The sequence below is a fragment of the Seriola aureovittata genome, chromosome 12 (genome assembly GCF_021018895.1).
Source record: "Seriola aureovittata isolate HTS-2021-v1 ecotype China chromosome 12, ASM2101889v1, whole genome shotgun sequence".
Classification (NCBI taxonomy): Eukaryota; Metazoa; Chordata; class Actinopteri; order Carangiformes; family Carangidae; genus Seriola; species Seriola aureovittata.
Genome location: NC_079375.1, coordinates 26061658 through 26082704, shown reverse-complemented (window position 1 = coordinate 26082704; position 21047 = coordinate 26061658). Strand labels below are relative to the sequence as shown.

The window sequence follows — 21047 nt, the reverse complement described above, 5'->3', positions numbered from 1 at the left end:
TATTTGTTTTCACATTGAATTCATAGTTCCAACAAATGTTATGTGATTTTTTTTTGTGTGCTATTTTTATACTCTACCTCTGATGTTGAAGCTGAGAAACCATTTACTGCTGTTGGGTCACTTACTGTATGTTATCATCCTGCCAAGTAGAGTCCTTTTTTTTTGTGTACAGTTTGTCCTTTCATTTTATTTTTTTAATGTATTTTGTTATTGCATTCTATTCAAACTTAACTATACTTCAAAGGCAAATATACAGTTATGTTTACTAAATATTTTAAATACAAAAACTTAAAATTACCTTATCATTTTATGCCTTGTCAAACTATGTATCAGTATTTGAATGGGGTTAAAAAAATAAATAACAGGACAGGGGCCTGGGGAGGTTCCACACTTTAACATTTAGCTGAAAGTATTTTTGTGTTTATAGCAACATTTTGAATGTTCTCTACATTGAATTTTACTTGCCTGTGTTAACTTCTTCCATCCCTGCTTATATGTTTTCATGCAAAATTATTGTTTGCCCAAACAATAATTTTGCATGACAACATATGAGCAGGGATGGAAGAAGTTCGTTTAGAGAAAATAGCTTAAATTCCCTGTGAAATGAAGCAACACAGGTGTAGGCTACAATCATGACCGAAGGCAGTAAGAAAAGATAACTCACATTCCCTGGCGGAACTTCACAGTGTGACACCCAGCGGAAATAAACAATGAACACGCGCGAAAAGCGTTAGTGTGGAGCTAGCTTGAAGATGACGGTGTAGTCGTATCGCAGATAAATATTTCAGTGGTAACTAAGCAACAATGTCTTCAGTTCAGTATTTGAGAGAGTTTTTCAACGAGCGACTAACTGCTGCTGCTGAAGAAATATTCGGAGTCTTTGAACAAACTATCGTCGAGTACGAGGAAGAGATCGATCGTCAGCGCAGACTGCTGGATATCGTTTGGAAACCCGAGATAAAGCTACACAGGACAGGTCTGTGAAACCAGGATGGTCTGAATGGAAACTAACACAGGGACATGACCGTTAGATGTGGAAGTCGATAGTGACTTCTGATGAAGCATCACTTTATGAACTATAAAGAAACCCTATTTCCCCAAACAGTGTCTGTGAAAACTTGTGATTGTGCACAAAATGTTATCACTTGTGGTTTTAGTGGCTGTTAAGTGCTGTGAACGGTTGGACCAAGGTGAACATTGCCCCACGGCGTGTGAGAGTGTGTGAGTAATGTGCTTTAGTTGGGAGACAGAAGTGTATGTTTAGGAAAAAATAAAATAAAATAAAAAAAAGAGCCAAAACAAAATAACATTAAATTTAATGACATACTACAGAACTCATCTTGATGAATGATATTAATACAATTAATCCTGCTCTTTGAAACATTTTAGGAATTAATCTGCACAGTGGTGAAAGTGTGGAAAGGCAGCTCAAGGTGACTTCATCCAGGAGGATTACCAAATCAAACCCCAAACTGCTTGTAAAGAACCAAACCAGCTAGATGAAAATTAACTGGATTATTTTAGCCTGATATCAGCATATTAGCCTGAATTAGTTAAACCACAGTAGTTAAGTTTTTGTTTGACACATTAAGAATTAGTTTGCATATGGAAACAGTGGAGGTCAGTTCAATGACCAGCCCTGTGGTATATAAACTGATGAAAGAGTGAGGATAGGGGCTCAGTTTTTTTTTGAGGTCACTGTACAGCTAACCGAGCCACATCCATCGCACCATTGATTGAAATATAGGTGCAACCAAAGCCTGAGCAGTAACCATATCCACAGGTCGGCCTTCTGAAAAGAGAAATGAGCAATAAATGCATCATGTAAAGTGCAACATCATCCCTCTTTTCTGTAGTGCCTGCAGAGTGTTTTCCCAAACCCGGAAAATATTGTAATTGGACTGGACTAACACATTAACTGTTCCTGTGGATCAGAGGGAACAAAAAAGTAGTTAAGAAAACTTTTTCCACCATTATCCTTCACGGCTTCCATTGTAAAACCATAAGGGGTTGAAACAATCAACAAAGGAATATGGTTTATAGGACCCTTAAACTTGTATTTGTTTGCTCAGTTGTCTGGTTTTCATTCATCACATTGATAACCTATTTCTCACGTCCCTTTGTCCATCCAGAGCTCCCACAGCAACATGTCTGTAAGGAGGAGGAGGTTTTCACTGACCAGCAGCTCTGTGACCAGGAGAGGAACTCCAGTCTGGACCAGGAGGACCCAGAGCCTCCACAGATTAAAGAGGAAGAGGAGGAACTCTGCACCAGTCAGGAGGGAGAGCAGCTTGTACTGAAGCAGGAGACTGATACCTTTATGTTGACTCCTACTAATGAGGAAAGTGACCACCAGCTCCTCTTTCACAACTCTCCTGTCGCTGAGAGCCAAGATCAGGAAGGAAGTAAGCATGTAGACCCAGAATCAAAGAGTCAGTGTAACACTCAGACGGATAAAAAGTCTTTAAAATGTCACACTTGTGGAAAAGCATTTAAGTATGAATCCAAATTGAATGTACATCTTAGAATCCACACAGGTGAAAGGCCATACCTTTGCAACACATGTGGGAAAAGATTCAGTCAGACATCAGCATTGAAAAGTCATGTTAGAATCCACACAGGTGAGAGGCCGTTTGTTTGCAACACCTGTGGGAAAGGTTTTACAGATAGCAGTAACTTGTTGCTCCACACAAGAATCCACACAGGTGAGAGGCCGTATGTTTGCAAGACCTGTGGGAAAGGTTTTAGAAGTAGCAGTAAATTGTTGCTCCACACAAGAATCCACACAGGTGAGAGGCCGTATGTCTGCAACACCTGTGGGAAAGGTTTTAGAAGTAGCAGTAAATTGTTGCCTCACATGAGAATCCACACAGATGAGCGGCCATATGTCTGCAACACCTGTGGGAAAGGTTTTAGAATTAACAGTAAATTGTTGATTCACATGAAGACCCACACAAGTGAGAGGCCATACGTTATGTTGACTAATACCAATGAGGAAAGTAAACCAGAACCAAACAGCAACCACCAGCTCCTCTCTCACAACAAGCCAAGATCAGAAAGGAAACGAGCATGTAGATCCAGAATCAAAGATTCACTGTAACACTCAGACGGATAAAAGGCATTTAAGTATGAGTCCAATTTGAATGTACATCTGAGAAGACACACAGGTGAGAGGCCATACCTTTGCAGCACCTGTGGGAAAAGGTTCAGTCAGGCATCAACATTGAAAAATCATGTCAGAATCCACACAGGTGAGAAGCTGTATTCTTGCAAAACATGTGGGAAAGGTTTCAGAAGTAGCAGTAGCTTGTTGGTCCACATGAGAACCCACACAGGTGAGAAACCATATTCGTGTAAAATATGTGGGAGAGCTTTCAAGCGTAACAGTGTCTTGAAACCTCATGAGTATCCACACAGGTGAGAAATATGTGTGACTAGTTTTTAAAAAATTTTTATGTAGTAATCACTTGAAAGTCCAATTGAGAAGTCACACACGTGAGAAGCCGTACACCTGCAACACCTGTGGGAAAAGATTCAGTCAGACATCATCACCGAATGTGCAAAGGAGAAACCATCAAGATGAAACTCGTGTGGAGAAGAGTTCACCAAGTGTATGAAATATACTTATGTAATTGAATGTACATTTCCCACAGAGAAGAGGTCACAGTATCTTAGTTTAATGTTGGAAAAATCTTTGTTGAACAGTGAGTGTGTTGTTCCTACACGTGTAAGTGATTGACCTGTTAAATATTCTTTGTAACTAGTTTCACACTACCTCAGTTATCCTGTCATCCTGCCAGTCTTTACTTTTTTGTCTAAAACATGTCCTTTCATTTTGTAGTTTTATGTATTTTTTTTAAAGTTACCTTTTGCCTTTATTCCAATAGCACAGTGAGGGAGAGGATGACAGCAGCAAAGGGGCCAGGGGTCGTACTCGAACCCGGGCTGCTTCTGTTAGGACTAAGCCTATGTGTTATGCATGCTAACAGATCAGACACTTGGACACCCCAGTCTTATGTATATTGTGATTACATCAACTTCATTTAATTTTTTATGTTTTTGGACTCAAGTGATGACAGAATACAAATGGGAGATGATGTACTCTATGATTTTGTAAAAGTTGCCATATAAATAAACTGAATTACTTTTGACAAAGAAAACTGTCATGATAAACACAATGGTTTTCTGTGGTTCTGGTTGTGGAAAGGGGTATTTTTATTTATTTATTTTTTATAAACTAGCCAATAAAGTAAATAAATTTAAAATGTCTACTTTGGCACTGATGCAGCAGTCTGTCCCTGTCTGTAGTCACCAGCAAATTTGGAACAATATCCCGCCCACAGTTACACTGCATGGGTAATAATGATAATAGTGGTAGTAATGCATACATCGAAGATCACATATATGCAAGTAGACTTGGATTTATGAACTATGTGGGAGATGATTCAGTTGTATTGATCCATGGACAAAATACCCAAGATCACAGAGGCAAAGAGCCACATAATTGCAGATCTGGTGGGAATTTGTTTTTCTAAAATCACATTTTGAATGTAATGGTACATTGAATTTCATTTGCCTATGTCAACATCTTCCATCCCTGCTTATATTTTTTTATACATTATTGTTTGATTTTTAAAAAATGCCAGAAAAGACGTCAGTTAAAAGTGTTGGTTCAGACAAAATAACCCAATTTCCCCGTTAAATGAAGGAACACAGATGCACAGTCATAACTGAAGGTGGAATGAAAGTCAACTCATTTCCACTGCCGGAACTTTCCAGTGTAGCACTTTGCGGAAGTGAGCGCTAGCAGCGTTAGCTGTTGGTATATGTGGAGCTAGCTTGAAGATTGCGGTGTAGTCGTATCGCAGGTAAATATTTCAGTGGTAACTAAGCAACAATGTCTTCAGTTCAGTATCTGAGAGAGTTTGTCAACGAGCGACTAACTGCTGCTGCTGAAGAAATATTCGGAGTCTTTGAAAAAACTATCGTCGAGTACGAGGAAGTGATCGATCGTCAGCGCAGACTGCTGGATATCGTTTGGAAACCCGAGATAAAGCTACACAGGACAGGTCTGTGAAACCAGGATGGTCTGAATGAAAACTAACACAGGGACATGACTCATATAGGATCCTAATGGTTTACATTTGGTTTAATTTACGCAGATGTTTGTGTTTCTACAATGCACACACTTTAACGAATAAACGAGAGGAACTAAGTTCGAGGTCTGTAAAAACACGGAGCAGAACAGTACGACTTACTATTGCGTGACCTCGCATTACGTTTTGTGTCCCCCTCAAGTCCACAGAGAAATGCTGGGCTTCATGATGACACAGTGTGATGTATAGAATGCCTCAGGAATGAGTTTTAAATTCGAGAAATCAGTTAGCATTTTAGCACTTCCGGCTCTTCGTCCCCAAGTCTATGGGTTTTTTGAATGGATTTTTTGTTTACTGGCTGTGATGAAGCTCAAGATATTTTCACGTTGTATTCTACGTCAGTAAATACCTCAGTCCTGATTTCTTAAAGCCTTTACATCTGTTAATAAAAGGATGGTTGCTAACATTTGTCAAAATAAGGTTTTATTATTTATTGATCAAAGAAATATACAGTAATTCAGTTTAAACAACAGACACACAAAGCCTGAACTTACAACAGGCGAAAATAAGAGTAAGTTAGATCATCAGTCTTAGCTAGGGAAAAAAAATCCATAATTTTCCAAAAGCTTATTACTCTTTAGATTGCTGCTTAACAAACTGTGTGACTTGATTAAAGAATTCAGCTCTAGGAGAAAAAGTGAAAATTTAGAAGGTGATTGTTTCTAGATAAAGAATTTAGCATAAAGGATACTGAAGTTAAACAGACATTCAAGAGCGTCATCATTTGGATTATCATAGTAACACATTTTGCCAATAAGATAACTAGCTGGCTGTTTTATAATGCAAAATTTTGAAACAAACTTTCTTTGCCATGTTTGATATACAGTATTGATAAGGTAAAAACCAAGCCATTCTCCAGTTTACATTTTCAATTTTAGATATTCAGAAAAACTTGCCTCTAGGTACTGCTTTATTCTTTAAAAAAATCAGTGAATATGCTTATTGTTACACCTCATGTCTGTTAGTTTAATTCCATCCAACATCAGTAAAGACTATTATATTATTCTTATGGCTAAATAACACTACAGAGATTGTCAGTGATGTTAAAGTTTATAGACGCATTCCAGCGTTTCTCATAAATTGACAAATGGGGGCTCGCCAGAATATCAACATTAACCACCACATTTGTTTTTCTATTTTTTTTTTTAATGCTTCTGTGCTGTTTTCAGGTTATTTCAGTCCCATTCTTATGAACACAACATTGCAGTAACGCCTGGAATGAATTTTCTTCATATTTGGCACAAACATTCACTTGGAATCTGGGATGAACTGATCAGATTTTAGGTGGTTGAAGGTCAATGTCAATGTGACCTCACCAAACAAAGTTTTAGCCATGTGAGCACATTATCTTGGGGACTCCTCAAGGGAATCCCTTCAAATTTGGCATAAATGTCCATGTGGACTAAAGGATGAAATGCTGGGTGAAGAGGGGAGTTGAGCATTGCGGTTGCTGGAATTTTGTAGTGTGCACAGTGCAATAAGCATGATAGAGTGACTGTGATAAGTGATGTCTGAACTGACTAATTTGGATTTGGTAGGTGTGAGAAGTTACAAAAGTAAATTACACCAAAGTTCAAGCAGTAAAGTTTTAATATATGTCATTATCAGTGACATGAGGTATGCAGGAGTGTTCGAAAAAGCACCCATCCATGTAAGGATTTAACTCATACATATCTGCTCTGATGTCTTCTGTCACAAACAGGTACACAGTCACACTTAACATTATTAACCTATTTCTCGTGTCCCTTTGTCCCTCCAGAGCTCCCACAGCAACATGTCTGTAAGGAGGAGGAGGTTCTCACTGACCAGCAGCTCTGTGACCAGGAGAGGAACTCCAGTCTGGACCAGGAGGACCCAGAGCCTCCACAGATTAAAGAGGAAGAGGAGGAACTCTGCACCAGTCATGAGGGAGAGCAGCTTGTACTGAAGCAGGAGACTGATACCTTTATGTTGACTCCTACTAATGAGGAAAGTGACCACCAGCTCCTCTTTCACAACTCTCCTGTCGCTGAGAGCCAAGATCAGGAAGGAAGCAAGGATGTAGACCCAGAATCAAAGAGTCAGTGTAACACTCAGACGGATAAAAAGTCTTTAAAGTGTCACACTTGTGGAAAAGCATTTAAGTATGAGTCCAAATTGAATGTACATCTGAGAAGCCACACAGGTGAAAGGCCATACCTTTGCAACACATGTGGGAAAAGATTCAGTCAGACATCAGCATTGAAAAATCATGTCAGAATCCACACAGGTGAGAAGCCTTATTCTTGCGAAACATGTGGGAAAGGTTTCAGAACTAGTACAAGCTTGCTGCTCCACATGAGAACCCACACAGGTGAGAAGCCGTATGTTTGCAACACCTGTGGGAAAGGTTTCAGATGCAGCAGTGACTTGTTAGTCCACATGAGAACTCACACAGGTGAGAAACCATATTCCTGCAACATCTGTGGGAAAAGATTCTTTCGGACTTCATCACTGAAAACTCATATAAGAATTCACACAGGTGAAAAACCATATTCATGTAGCACCTGTGGGAAGAAATTCAGTCAGAAATCATCAATGAATGATCATTTAAAAACCCACACAGATGAAAAACCATATATTTGTAACTCCTGTGGCAAAAAATTCAGACAGAGCAGCGTCTTTAAACTTCACATGCGAACCCACACAGACGAGAGACCGTACCTTTGCAAGACCTGTGGGAAAAGATTCTGTAGCATGTCTGTATTAAAAAATCACATGAGAATCCACACAGATGAGAAGCCATATTTTTGTGAAATGTGGGAAGGGCTTCAGATGTAGCAATAGCTTGTTAGTCCACATGACAATCCACACAGGTGAGAAACCATATTTGTAAAGGCAATCCTGTGATTCAAACTTGCTTTGATGCTCCAGGTATGATGTGTGCAGTTAAACACGTTCCAAATTACAATACAATGAAGGAAAGAAAGGGAACTAATTTGTAAAATAATATTTATTATGAAAATAAAGTATGGATTACAACAGCCCTGATTATGATGGAATGAATAAACCAACAAAAACTATGTGGTACATACTCAAAAAGGCAATTGCTTGGATTCTTAAGTCCACAGCCTTTTCCCCATGTTTCCCTGTTCCCACTCCTTATCTTGGAGGTTTTCAGAGTTCAGGTGGGCACCAGGTAGTACCATCTAGTGTTGGTGTATCACTTTTGTTGAGTCTTTTCTTTTTTTGTCTAGAACATGTCCTTTCATTTTATATTTTTATGTATTTGGAGAATTTCTGCAACATTATATTTTCATTATTTCAGGCTATAGAGTTGACACACCAAGATGTAGGAGATCTACATCTGTGGTAAATACTATTATGTTACATAATTCAGTGACCCAAAGTGCAGTTAAGGTGCAGTTAAAGTATGATATGATACAGTTTGGTAATATTGTAAAAAAATAAATAAATTCTGGAGCATTTGTGCTTTGAGTCCTGTCATTTTTTGTTGAACACACTTTTGCTTGACTGCAAATATACTTTAACATCTGCTTTGACTTGACAGATACAGTTACTTTGTTGAATAAGATTTTACATACAAAATATTAAAGGTTCTGTAAACAAAATCACATCCCCTCGGACCAGCATCTCGGACCAAAACCAATGTTTCATCAGCTGCACCTCTGGCCCCTGTTCAGCCACAACCCCCCCTTCACATTTTCAGTCACCAAGCATGGGTAATGGGCATAAATGAACTTTAATACAGCGACAGGATTATATAGGTCAGATTATTTATTAACTTCTGAAGTTTCAAATACTTTTTACCACGTATGCTCCTTTTGAATGCAGCAATATAAAAATTTTTACTTATCTGACGAACATACAGTATTAGAGAGTAGATAATGTTAAGTACAAGTCAGAGAAGGTCTGCCGAACAAGTGTTGGCAGACCAGTTTCCAACACAGTTTTCTATAAACTACAGAAATACTATATATTTGACAGACAGTTGATCTATGTGCAGTTGCTGCTGCCTGTTCTTAAGACAAATCCCACGTAGAAAAACAGTTATGACCCTGAAGCTGTGGTTAAAGACAGACAAAAATGCAAACATTTGTATAGCAATACCTATGACTAACCTTACCTGCCCAACACATCCTGGAAGCACTGTGCAATTTTTATCCAGATTTTATTCTCCTCGATGTTGCCTCTGGTATCACACTGACTGCAATTTTTCCATTGGCTTCCAAAGTGAGTAGGTAAGTGTCGAGCCCTTATGACACCGCTGGCTGAGGTCATCCAGAGGGAGAGTTCAAGGAACCATGGTAGGCTACGACATGTTCTTTACGACGGAACTTTGCGGGTGCTTTGGTATGAATGTGTGTGCATAATTAGGTACTATATTATGATATTTTTTGTATCTTATATACTATGATATTTTATGCTTTACAGTACTCTTACGGTTTTTGACTTACTATACTATGACATTTTTATGCCTTTTTTTTTTATGACGTTTTTATGACTTGTTATGCCTTACTACACTATGACGTTTTTTTGCCTTTCTATACTATGACGTTTTTATGACTTTTGATGACTTACTATACCATGACGTTTTTATGACTTTTTATGCCTTACTATACTATGACATTTTATGCCTTACTATATTATGACGTTTTATGCCTTACTATACTATGACGTTTTTATGACTTTTGATGCCTTATTATACTATGACATTTTTTGACTTTTGATGCCTTACTACACTATGACGTTTTTATGACTTTTGATGACTTACTATACCATGACGTTTTTATGACTTTTTATGCCTTACTATACTATGACATTTTATGCCTTACTATATTATGACGTTTTATGCCTTACTATACTATGACGTTTTTATGACTTTTGATGCCTTATTATACTATGACGTTTTTATGACTATTGATGCCTTACTATACTATGATGTTTTTTTGCCTTATTATACTATGACATTTTTATAACTTTTCATGCCTTACTATACTATGACGTTTTTGTGCCTTACTATACTATGATGTTTTTATGACTTTATATGCCTTGCTATACTATGACATTTTTTTGCCTTACTTTACTGTGACGTTTTTATGACTTTTGATATCTTACCTAGTATGACGTTTTTATGATTTTTTATGCCTTACTATACTATGACGTTTTTTGACTTTTTATGCCTTACTATACTGTGACGTTTTTATGACTTTTGATGCCTTACTATACTGTGACGTTTTTTGACTTTTTATGCCTTACTATACTATGATGCTTTTATGACTTTCTATACTATGACGTTTTTATTACTTTTTATGCCTTATTGAAAACTTTGAGCCTTACTATACTATGATGTTTTTATGACTTTTGATGCCTTAGTAAACTATGACGTTTTTGTGCCTCACAATACTATGACGCTTTTATGACTTTATATGCCTTACTATACTATGATGTTTTTATGACTTTTTATGCCTTACTATACTATGACTATTAATGCCTTGCTCTACAATGATATTTTATGCCTTACAATATTATGAACTTTTATGACGTTTTATTTCTTACTATACTCTCATGTCTTTATGACTATTTATGCCTTACTATACTATGATATTTTTTTATCTTTTTTATGCTTTACTTTATTGGGTCTTTTTATACCTTATTATACAATGATTTTTTATGCCTTACTATACTTTGATGTTTTTATGATGTTTCTATGCCTTACCATACTATGACGTTTTTATGACTTTTCATGTTTTACTATACAATGACTTTTTGTGCCTTATTATACTATGACTTTATATGACTTTTTATGCCTTACTTTACTATGACGTTTTTATTACTTTTTATGCTTTAATATACAGTGACTTTTTATGCCTTACTATACTATGACTTTTTATACCTTAGTATACAATGACTTTTTTTTGCCTTACTATCCTATGTTTTTATTACTTTTCATACCTTAATATGAGTTTTTATGCCATACTATAACTTACATTTTATTACATTTTATGCCTTACTATACTATGACGTTTTTATGACTTTTGATGCCTTACTACGCTATGACGTTTTTTGACTTTTGATGCCTTACTATACAATGACATTTTTATGCCATACTATACTATGACGTTTTTATGACTTTTTATGCCTTACTATACTATGACGTTTTTATGACTTTTGATGCCTTACTACGCTATGACGTTTTTTGACTTTTGATGCCTTACTATGCAATGACATTTTTATGCCATACTATACTATGACATTTTTTTTGCCTTACTATACTATGACGTTTTTATGATTTTTGATGCCTTACTATACTCTGACGTTTTTATGACTTTTCATGCCTTACTTTACTATGACCTTTTTTTGCCTTACTATACTATGACATTTTTTTGCCTTACAACGCTATGACGTTTTTTGACTTTTGATGCCTTACTATACTATGACGTTTTTTTGCCTTACTATACTGTGACGTTTTTATGACTTTTGATGCCTTACTATACTATGACGTTTTTGTGCCTTATTATACTATGACGTTTTTATGACTTTTGATGCCTTACTATACTATGACGTTTTTATGACTTTTCATGCCTTACTATACTATAACCTTTTTTTGCCTAACTATACTATGACATTTTTTTGCCTTTCTATACTGTGACGTTTTTATGACTTTTTATGCCTTACAACGCTATGACGTTTTTTGACTTTTGATGCCTTACTATACTATGACGTTTTTTTGCCTTACTATACTGTGACGTTTTTATGACTTTTGATGCCTTACTATACTATGACGTTTTTGTGCCTTATTATACTATGACGTTTTTATGACTTTTGATGCCTTACTATACTATGACGTTTTTATGACTTTTCATGCCTTACTATACTATAACCTTTTTTTGCCTAACTGTACTATGACATTTTTTTGCCTTTCTATACTGTGACGTTTTTATGACTTTTTATGCCTTACTATACTATGACGTTTTTATGACTTTTGATGCCTTACTATACTGTGACCTTTTTTTGCCTTTCTATACTGTGACGTTTTTATGACTTTTTATGCCTTACTATACTATGACGTTTTTATGACTTTTGATGCTTTACTATACTTTGACGTTTTTATGACTTTTGATGCTTTACTATACTTTAACGTTTTTATGACTTTTGATGCCTTATTATACTATGACGTTTTCATGACTTTTGATGCCTTACTATAGTATCACGTTTTTATTACTTTTCATGCCTTACTATACTATGACGTTTTTTTGCCTTACTATACTGTGACGTTTTTATGACTTTTGATGCCTTACTATACTATGACGTTTTTATGACTTTTGATGCCTTACTATACTATTACTTTTTTTTGCCTTACTATACTATGACATTTTTTTGCCTTTCTATACTGTGACGTTTTTATGACTTTTTATGCCTTACTATACCATGACGTTTTTATGACTTTTGATACCTTACTATACTATGACGTTTTTATGACTTTTGATGCCTTACTATACTATGACATTTTTTTGCCTTTCTATACTGTGACGTTTTTATGACTTTTTATGCCTTACTATACTATGATGTTTTTATGACTTTTCATGCCTTACTATACTATAACCTTTTTTTGCCTAACTGTACTATGACATTTTTTTGCCTTTCTATACTATGACGTTTTTATGACTTTTGATGCCTTACTATACTATGACGTTTTTATGACTTTTGATGCCTTACTATACTGTGACCTTTTTTTGCCTTTCTATACTGTGACGTTTTTATGACTTTTTATGCCTTACTATACTATGACGTTTTTATGACTTTTGATGCTTTACTATACTTTGACGTTTTTATGACTTTTGATGCTTTACTATACTTTAACGTTTTTATGACTTTTGATGCCTTATTATACTATGACGTTTTCATGACTTTTGATGCCTTACTATAGTATGACGTTTTTATTACTTTTCATGCCTTACTATACTATGTCGTTTTTTTGCCTTACTATACTGTGACGTTTTTATGACTTTTGATGCCTTACTATACTATGACGTTTTTATGACTTTTGATGCCTTACTATACTATTACTTTTTTTTGCCTTACTATACTATGACATTTTTTTGCCTTTCTATACTGTGACGTTTTTATGACTTTTTATGCCTTACTATACCATGACGTTTTTATGACTTTTGATACCTTACTATACTATGACGTTTTTATGACTTTTGATGCCTTACTATACTATGACATTTTTTTGCCTTTCTATACTGTGACGTTTTTATGACTTTTTATGCCTTACTATACTATGATGTTTTTATGACTTTTGATGCCTTACTATACTATGACATTTTTTTGCCTTTCTATACTATGACGTTTTTATGACTTTTAATGCCTTACTATACTATGACGTTTTTGTGCCTTATTATACTATGACGTTTTTATGACTTTTGATGCCTTACTATACTATGACGTTTTTATGACTTTTGATGCCTTACTATACTATGGCGTTTTTGTGCCTGACTATACTATGACGTTTTTAAGACTTTTGATGCCTTACTATACTATGACGTTTTTTTGCCTTACTATACTGTGACGTTTTTATGACTTTTGATGCCTTACTACGCTATGACGTTTTTTGACTTTTGATGCCTTACTATGCAATGACATTTTTATGCCATACTATACTATGACGTTTTTATGACTTTTGATGCCTTACTATACTATGACATTTTTATGACTTTTCATGCCTTACTATACTATGACGTTTTTTTGCCTTACTATACTGTGACGTTTTTATGACTTTTGATGCCTTACTATACTATGATGTTTTTATGACTTTTGATGCCTTACTATACTATGACGTTTTTGTGCCTTATTATACTATGACGTTTTTATGACTTTTGATGCCTTACTATACTATGACGTTTTTGTGACTTTTTATGACTTTTGATGCCTTATTATACTATGACCTTTTTATGACTTTTGATGCCTTACTACGCTATGACGTTTTTTGAATTTTGATGCCTTACTATACTATGACGTTTTTGTGCCTTATTATACTATGACGTTTTTATGACTTTTGATGCCTTACTATACTATGACGTTTTTATGACTTTTCATGCCTTACTATACTATGACCTTTTTTTGCCTTACTATACTATGACCTTTTTTTGCCTTTCTATACTGTGACGTTTTTATGACTTTTTATGCCTTACTATACTATGACGTTTTTATGACTTTTGATGCCTTACTATACTATGACATTTTTTTGCCTTACTATACTGTGACGTTTTTATGACTTTTGATGCCTAACTATACTATGACATTTTTTTGCCTTTCTATACTGTAACGTTTTTATGACTTTTGATGCCTGACTATACTATGACGTTTTTAAGACTTTTGATGCCTTACTATACTATGACGTTTTTGTGCCTTATTATACTATGACGTTTTTATGACTTTTGATGCCTTACTATACTATGACGTTTTTATGACTTTTGATGCCTTACTATACTATGGCGTTTTTGTGCCTGACTATACTATGACGTTTTTAAGACTTTTGATGCCTTACTATACTATGACGTTTTTTTGCCTTACTATACTGTGACGTTTTTATGACTTTTGATGCCTTACTACGCTATGACGTTTTTTGACTTTTGATGCCTTACTATGCAATGACATTTTTATGCCATACTATACTATGACGTTTTTATGACTTTTGATGCCTTACTATACTATGACATTTTTATGACTTTTCATGCCTTACTATACTATGACGTTTTTTTGCCTTACTATACTGTGACGTTTTTATGACTTTTGATGCCTTACTATACTATGACGTTTTTGTGCCTTATTATACTATGACGTTTTTATGACTTTTGATGCCTTACTATGCTATGACGTTTTTGTGCCTTATTATACTATGACCTTTTTATGACTTTTGATGCCTTACTACGCTATGACGTTTTTTGACTTTTGATGCCTTACTATGCAATGACATTTTTATGCCATACTATACTATGACGTTTTTATGACTTTTGATGCCTTACTATACTATGACGTTTTTATGACTTTTGATGCCTTACTATACTATGACGTTTTTGTGCCTTATTATACTATGACCTTTTTATGACTTTTGATGCCTTACTACGCTATGACGTTTTTTGAATTTTGATGCCTTACTATACTATGACGTTTTTGTGCCTTATTATACTATGACGTTTTTATGACTTTTGATGCCTTACTATACTGTGACGTTTTTATGACTTTTGATGCCTTACTACGCTATGACGTTTTTTGACTTTTGATGCCTTACTATACTATGATGTTTTTATGAATTTTGATGCCTTACTATACTATGACGTTTTTGTGCCTTATTATACTATGACGTTTTTATGACTTTTGATGCCTTACTATACTATGACGTTTTTATGCCATACTATACTATGACGTTTTTTTGCCTTACTATACTGTGACGTTTTTATGACTTTTGATGGCTAACTATACTATGACACTTTTTTGCCTTTCTATACTGTGACGTTTTTATGACTTTTGATGCCTGACTATACTATGACGTTTTTAAGACTTTTGATGCCTTACTATACTATGACGTTTTTTTGCCTTACTATACTGTGACATTTTTATGACTTTTGATGCCTTACTACGCTATGACGTTTTTATGCCATACTATACTATGACGTTTTTATGACTTTTGATGCCTTACTATACTATGATGTTTTTATGACTTTTGATGCCTTACTATACTATGACGTTTTTATGACTTTTCATGCCTTACTATACTATGACCTTTTTTTGCCTTACTATACTATGACGTTTTTATGACTTTTCATGCCTTACTATACTATGACGTTTTTATGACTTTTGATGCCATACTATACTATGACGTTTTTTTACTTTTGATGCCTTACTATAGTATGACGTTTTTTTGCCTTTCTATACTGTGACGTTTTTATGACTTTTTATGCCTTACTATACTATGACGTTTTTATAACTTTTGATGCCTTACTACGCTATGACGTTTTTATGCCATACTATACTATGACGTTTTTATGACTTTTGATGCCTTACTATACTATGACATTTTTATGACTTTTCATGCCTTACTATACTATGACATTTTTATGACTTTTCATGCCTTACTATACTATAACCTTTTTTTGCCTTACTATACTATGACATTTTTATGACTTTTCATGCCTTACTATACTATAACCTTTTTTTGCCTTACTATACTATGACATTTTTTTTGCCTTTCTATACTGTGACGTTTTTATGACTTTTGATGCCTTACTATACTATGACATTTTTTTGCCTTACTATACTGTGACGTTTTTATGACTTTTGATGCCTTACTACGCTATGACGTTTTTTGACTTTTGATGCCTTACTATACTATGATGTTTTTATGACTTTTGATGCCTTACTATACTATGACGTTTTTGTGCCTTATTATACTATGACGTTTTTATGACTTTTGATGCCTTACTATACTATGACGTTTTTATGACTTTTCATGCCTTACTATACTATGACCTTTTTTTGCCTTACTATACTATGACATTTTTTTGCCTTTCTATACTGTGACGTTTTTATGACTTTTCATGCCTTACTATACTATGACGTTTTTATGACTTTTGATGCCTTACTATACTATGACGTTTTTGTGCCTTATTATACTATGACGTTTTTATGACTTTTGATGCCTTACTATACTATGACGTTTTTATGACTTTTCATGCCTTACTATACTATGACGTTTTTATGACTTTTGATGCCTTACTATACTATGACGTTTTTGTGCCTTATTATACTATGACGTTTTTATGACTTTTGATGCCTTACTATACTATGACGTTTTTATGACTTTTCATGCCTTACTATACTATGACGTTTTTATTACTTTTCATGCCTTACTATACTATGACATTTTTTTGCCTTTCTATACTGTGACGTTTTTATGACTTTTTATGCCTTACTATACTATGACATTTTTTTGCCTTTCTATACTGTGACGTTTTTATGACTTTTTATGCCTTACTATACTATGACGTTTTTGTGCCTTATTATACTATGACGTTTTTATGACTTTTGATGCCTTACTATACTATGACGTTTTTATGACTTTTCATGCCTTACTATACTATGACCTTTTTTTGCCTTACTATACTATGACATTTTTTTGCCTTTCTATACTGTGACGTTTTTATGACTTTTCATGCCTTACTATACTATGACGTTTTTATGACTTTTGATGCCTTACTATACTATGACGTTTTTGTGCCTTATTATACTATGACGTTTTTATGACTTTTGATGCCTTACTATACTATGACGTTTTTATGACTTTTCATGCCTTACTATACTATGACGTTTTTATTACTTTTCATGCCTTACTATACTATGACATTTTTTTGCCTTTCTATACTGTGACGTTTTTATGACTTTTTATGCCTTACTATACTATGACATTTTTTTGCCTTACTATACTGTGACGTTTTTATGACTTTTTATGCCTTACTATACTATGACGTTTTTGTGCCTTATTATACTATGACGTTTTTATGACTTTTTATGCCTTACTATACTATGACGTTTTTATGACTTTTCATGCCTTACTATACTATGACCTTTTTTTGCCTTACTATACTATGACATTTTTTTGCCTTTCTATACTGTGACGTTTTTATGACTTTTTATGCCTTACTATACTATGACGTTTTTATGACTTTTGATGCCTTACTATACTATGACGTTTTTATGACTTTTGATGCCTTACTATACTATGACCTTTTTTTGCCTTACTATACTATGACATTTTTTTGCCTTTCTATACTGTGACGTTTTTATGACGTTTTTATGCCTTACTATACTATGACGTTTTTATGACTTTTGATGCCTTACTATACTATGACGTTTTTTTGCTTTACTATACTGTGACGTTTTTATGACTTTTGATGCCTTACTACGCTATGACGTTTTTTGACTTTTGATGCTTTACTATACTATGACGTTTTTATGACTTTTGATGCCTTATTATACTATGACGTTTTTGTGCCTTATTATACTATGACGTTTTCATGACTTTTGATGCCTTACTATACTATGACGTTTTTATGACTTTTCATGCCTTACTATACTATGACATTTTTTTGCCTTTCTATACTGTGACGTTTTTAGGACTTTTTATGCCTTACTATACTATGACGTTTTTTTGCCTTAATATACTGTGACGTTTTTATGACATTTTTTTTGCCTTACTATACTATGACTATTAATGCCTTGCTCTACAATGATGTTTTATGCCTTACAATATTATGAAATTTTATGACGTTTTATTTCTTACTATACTCTCATGTCTTTATGATTATTTATGCCTTACTATACTATGATATTTTTTATCTTTTTTATGCTTCACTATATTGGGTCTTTTTATACCTTATTATACAATGATTTTTTATGCCTTATTATACTTTGATGTTTTTATGATGTTTCTATGCCTTACCATACTATGACGTTTTTATGACTTTTCATGTTTTACTATACAATGACTTTTTGTGCCTTATTATACTATGACTTTATATGACTTTTTATGCCTTACTTTACTATGACGTTTTTATTACTTTTTATGCTTTAATATACAGTGACTTTTTATGCCTTACTATACAATGACTTTTTTTTTTGCCTTACTATCCTATGTTTTTATTACTTTTCATACCTTACTATGAGTTTTTATGCCATACTATAACTTACATTTTATTACATTTTATGCCTTACCATACTATGACTTTTAATGCCTTACTATAAAATGACTTTTTCTGTGTAACTCTTTTGACGGAACTGAAGTGTGACCCCAGAGCAGCGACAAAACACAAAACACAAAACACAAAACACATCAGGAATAACAGTGCAATGGAGTTTATTGGATAGAAAGCAATATTGATGGTGAATGTTGAGGGGAAGTGGGTCTGGGGAATCCAATTGTATGGAGAGTAAACACATTCTGAAAACATAAAAGAGGGCTGGAGACCAAGAGCAGGTGGGTGCTGTGGTGTGGCAAAATTGGAGATTGGCAGGATCAGCAGGCCACAAATGAGGAATTCTTCTGAAGCACAGTAGAACAAAGTGTTAGTACAGGCAAAACACAGAGAAGATCATTGAAACACAAACTGACAAGACCAGCCGAGAGAGTAAGTACTTCACTATGACGTTTTTATGACTTATAATGACTTCTTATACAATGACCTTTAATGCATTACTCTACTATGACGTTTTTATGCCTTACTATACTATGATGTTTTTTTGCTTTTGATGCCTTACTATACTATGACGTTTTTTTGCCTTACTATACTATGACGTTCTTATGACTTTTCATGCCTTACTATACTATGACGTTTTTGTGCCTTACTATACTATGACGTTTTTATGACTTTATATGCCTTACTATACTATGACATTTTTTTGCCTTACTATAGTGAGACATTTTTTGGCTTTTTATGCCTTACTATACTATGATGTTTTTTTGCTTTTGATGCCTTACTATACTATGACATTTTTGGGCCATACTATACTGTAAAGTTTTTATGATTTTTTATGCCTTACTACACTATGACATTTTTTTGCCTTTCTATACTATTACGTTTTCATTACTTTTTATGCCTTACTATACTATGACGTTTTAATGACTTTTTATTCCTTTTTATACTCTGATGTTTTTATGACTATTGATGCCTTACTATACTATGACGTTTTTGTGCCTTATTATACTATGACTTTTTATGACTTTTGATGCCCTACTATACTATGACCTTTTTTTACATTTCTATACTGTGACGTTTTTATGACTTTTTATGCCTTACTATACTATGACGTTTTTATGACTTTTGATGCCTTACTATACTATGACGTTTTTGTGCCTGACTATACTATGACGTTTTTATGACTTTTCATGCCTTACTATACTATGACGTTTTTTTGCCTTACTATACTATGACGTTCTTATGACTTTTCATGCCTTACTATACTATGACGTTTTTGTGCCTTACTATACTATGATGTTTTTATGACTTTATATGCCTTACTATACTATGACATTTTTTTGCCTTACTATAGTGAGACATTTTTTGGCTTTTTATGCCTTACTATACTATGATGTTTTTTTGCTTTTGATGCCTTACTATACTATGACATTTTTGGGCCATACTATACTGTAAAGTTTTTATGATTTTTTATGCCTTACTACACTATGACATTTTTTTGCCTTTCTATACTATTACGTTTTCATTACTTTTTATGCCTTACTATACTATGACGTTTTAATGACTTTTTATTCCTTTTTATACTCTGATGTTTTTATGACTATTGATGCCTTACTATACTATGACGTTTTTTTGCCTTAATATACTATGACATTTTTATGACTTTTGATGCCCTACTATACTATGACCTTTTTTTACATTTCTATACTGTGACGTTTTTATGACTTTTTATGCCTTACTATACTATGACGTTTTTATGACTTTTGATGCCTTACTATACTATGACGTTTTTGTGCCTGACTATACTATGACGTTTTTATGACTTTTCATGCCTTACTATACTATGACGTTTTTTTGCCTTACTATACTGTGACGTTTTTATGACTTTTCATGCCTTACTAAGCTATGACGTTTTTGTGCCTTATTATACTATGAGGTTTTTATGACTTTTGATGCCTTACTATGCAATGACATTTTTATGCCATACTATACTATGACGTTTTTATGACTTTTTATGCCTTACTATACTATGACGTTTTTATGACTTTTCATGCCTTACTATACTATGACGTTTTTGTGCCTGACTATACTATGACGTTTTAATGACTTTTGATGCCTTACTATACTATGACGTTTTTGTGCCTTATTATACTAT

At 34.1% G+C, this 21047-nt stretch overlaps 2 protein-coding genes across 2 annotated transcripts; both read left to right on the top strand.

The window, feature by feature from the left end:
- The first annotated feature begins 1 nt into the window (after position 1).
- LOC130178923 (zinc finger protein 397-like) lies at positions 2-4248 on the top strand. Its single transcript, XM_056391571.1, has 2 exons — positions 2-976; positions 2133-4248. Exons 1-2 carry the CDS (start codon positions 805-807, stop codon positions 3098-3100), a joined length of 1140 nt encoding a protein of 379 aa, XP_056247546.1. The 5' UTR covers positions 2-804; the 3' UTR covers positions 3101-4248.
- A 539-nt stretch (positions 4249-4787) lies between these two features.
- LOC130178912 (zinc finger protein 664-like) lies at positions 4788-8606 on the top strand. The gene is made up of 2 exons (XM_056391534.1): positions 4788-5069; positions 6916-8606. Exons 1-2 carry the CDS (start codon positions 4898-4900, stop codon positions 7953-7955), a joined length of 1212 nt encoding a protein of 403 aa, XP_056247509.1. The 5' UTR covers positions 4788-4897; the 3' UTR covers positions 7956-8606.
- Positions 8607-21047: the final 12441 nt, after the last annotated feature.

Coding starts and splice junctions, on each gene's coding strand:
- LOC130178912 (XM_056391534.1), top strand. CDS start 4,898: ATGTCTTCAGTTCAGTATCTGAGAGAGTTTGTCAACGAGCGACTAACT. Junction 5,070..6,915: donor GATAAAGCTACACAGGACAG/GTCTGTGAAACC, acceptor TTGTCCCTCCAG/AGCTCCCACAGCAACATGTC.
- LOC130178923 (XM_056391571.1), top strand. CDS start 805: ATGTCTTCAGTTCAGTATTTGAGAGAGTTTTTCAACGAGCGACTAACT. Junction 977..2,132: donor GATAAAGCTACACAGGACAG/GTCTGTGAAACC, acceptor TTGTCCATCCAG/AGCTCCCACAGCAACATGTC.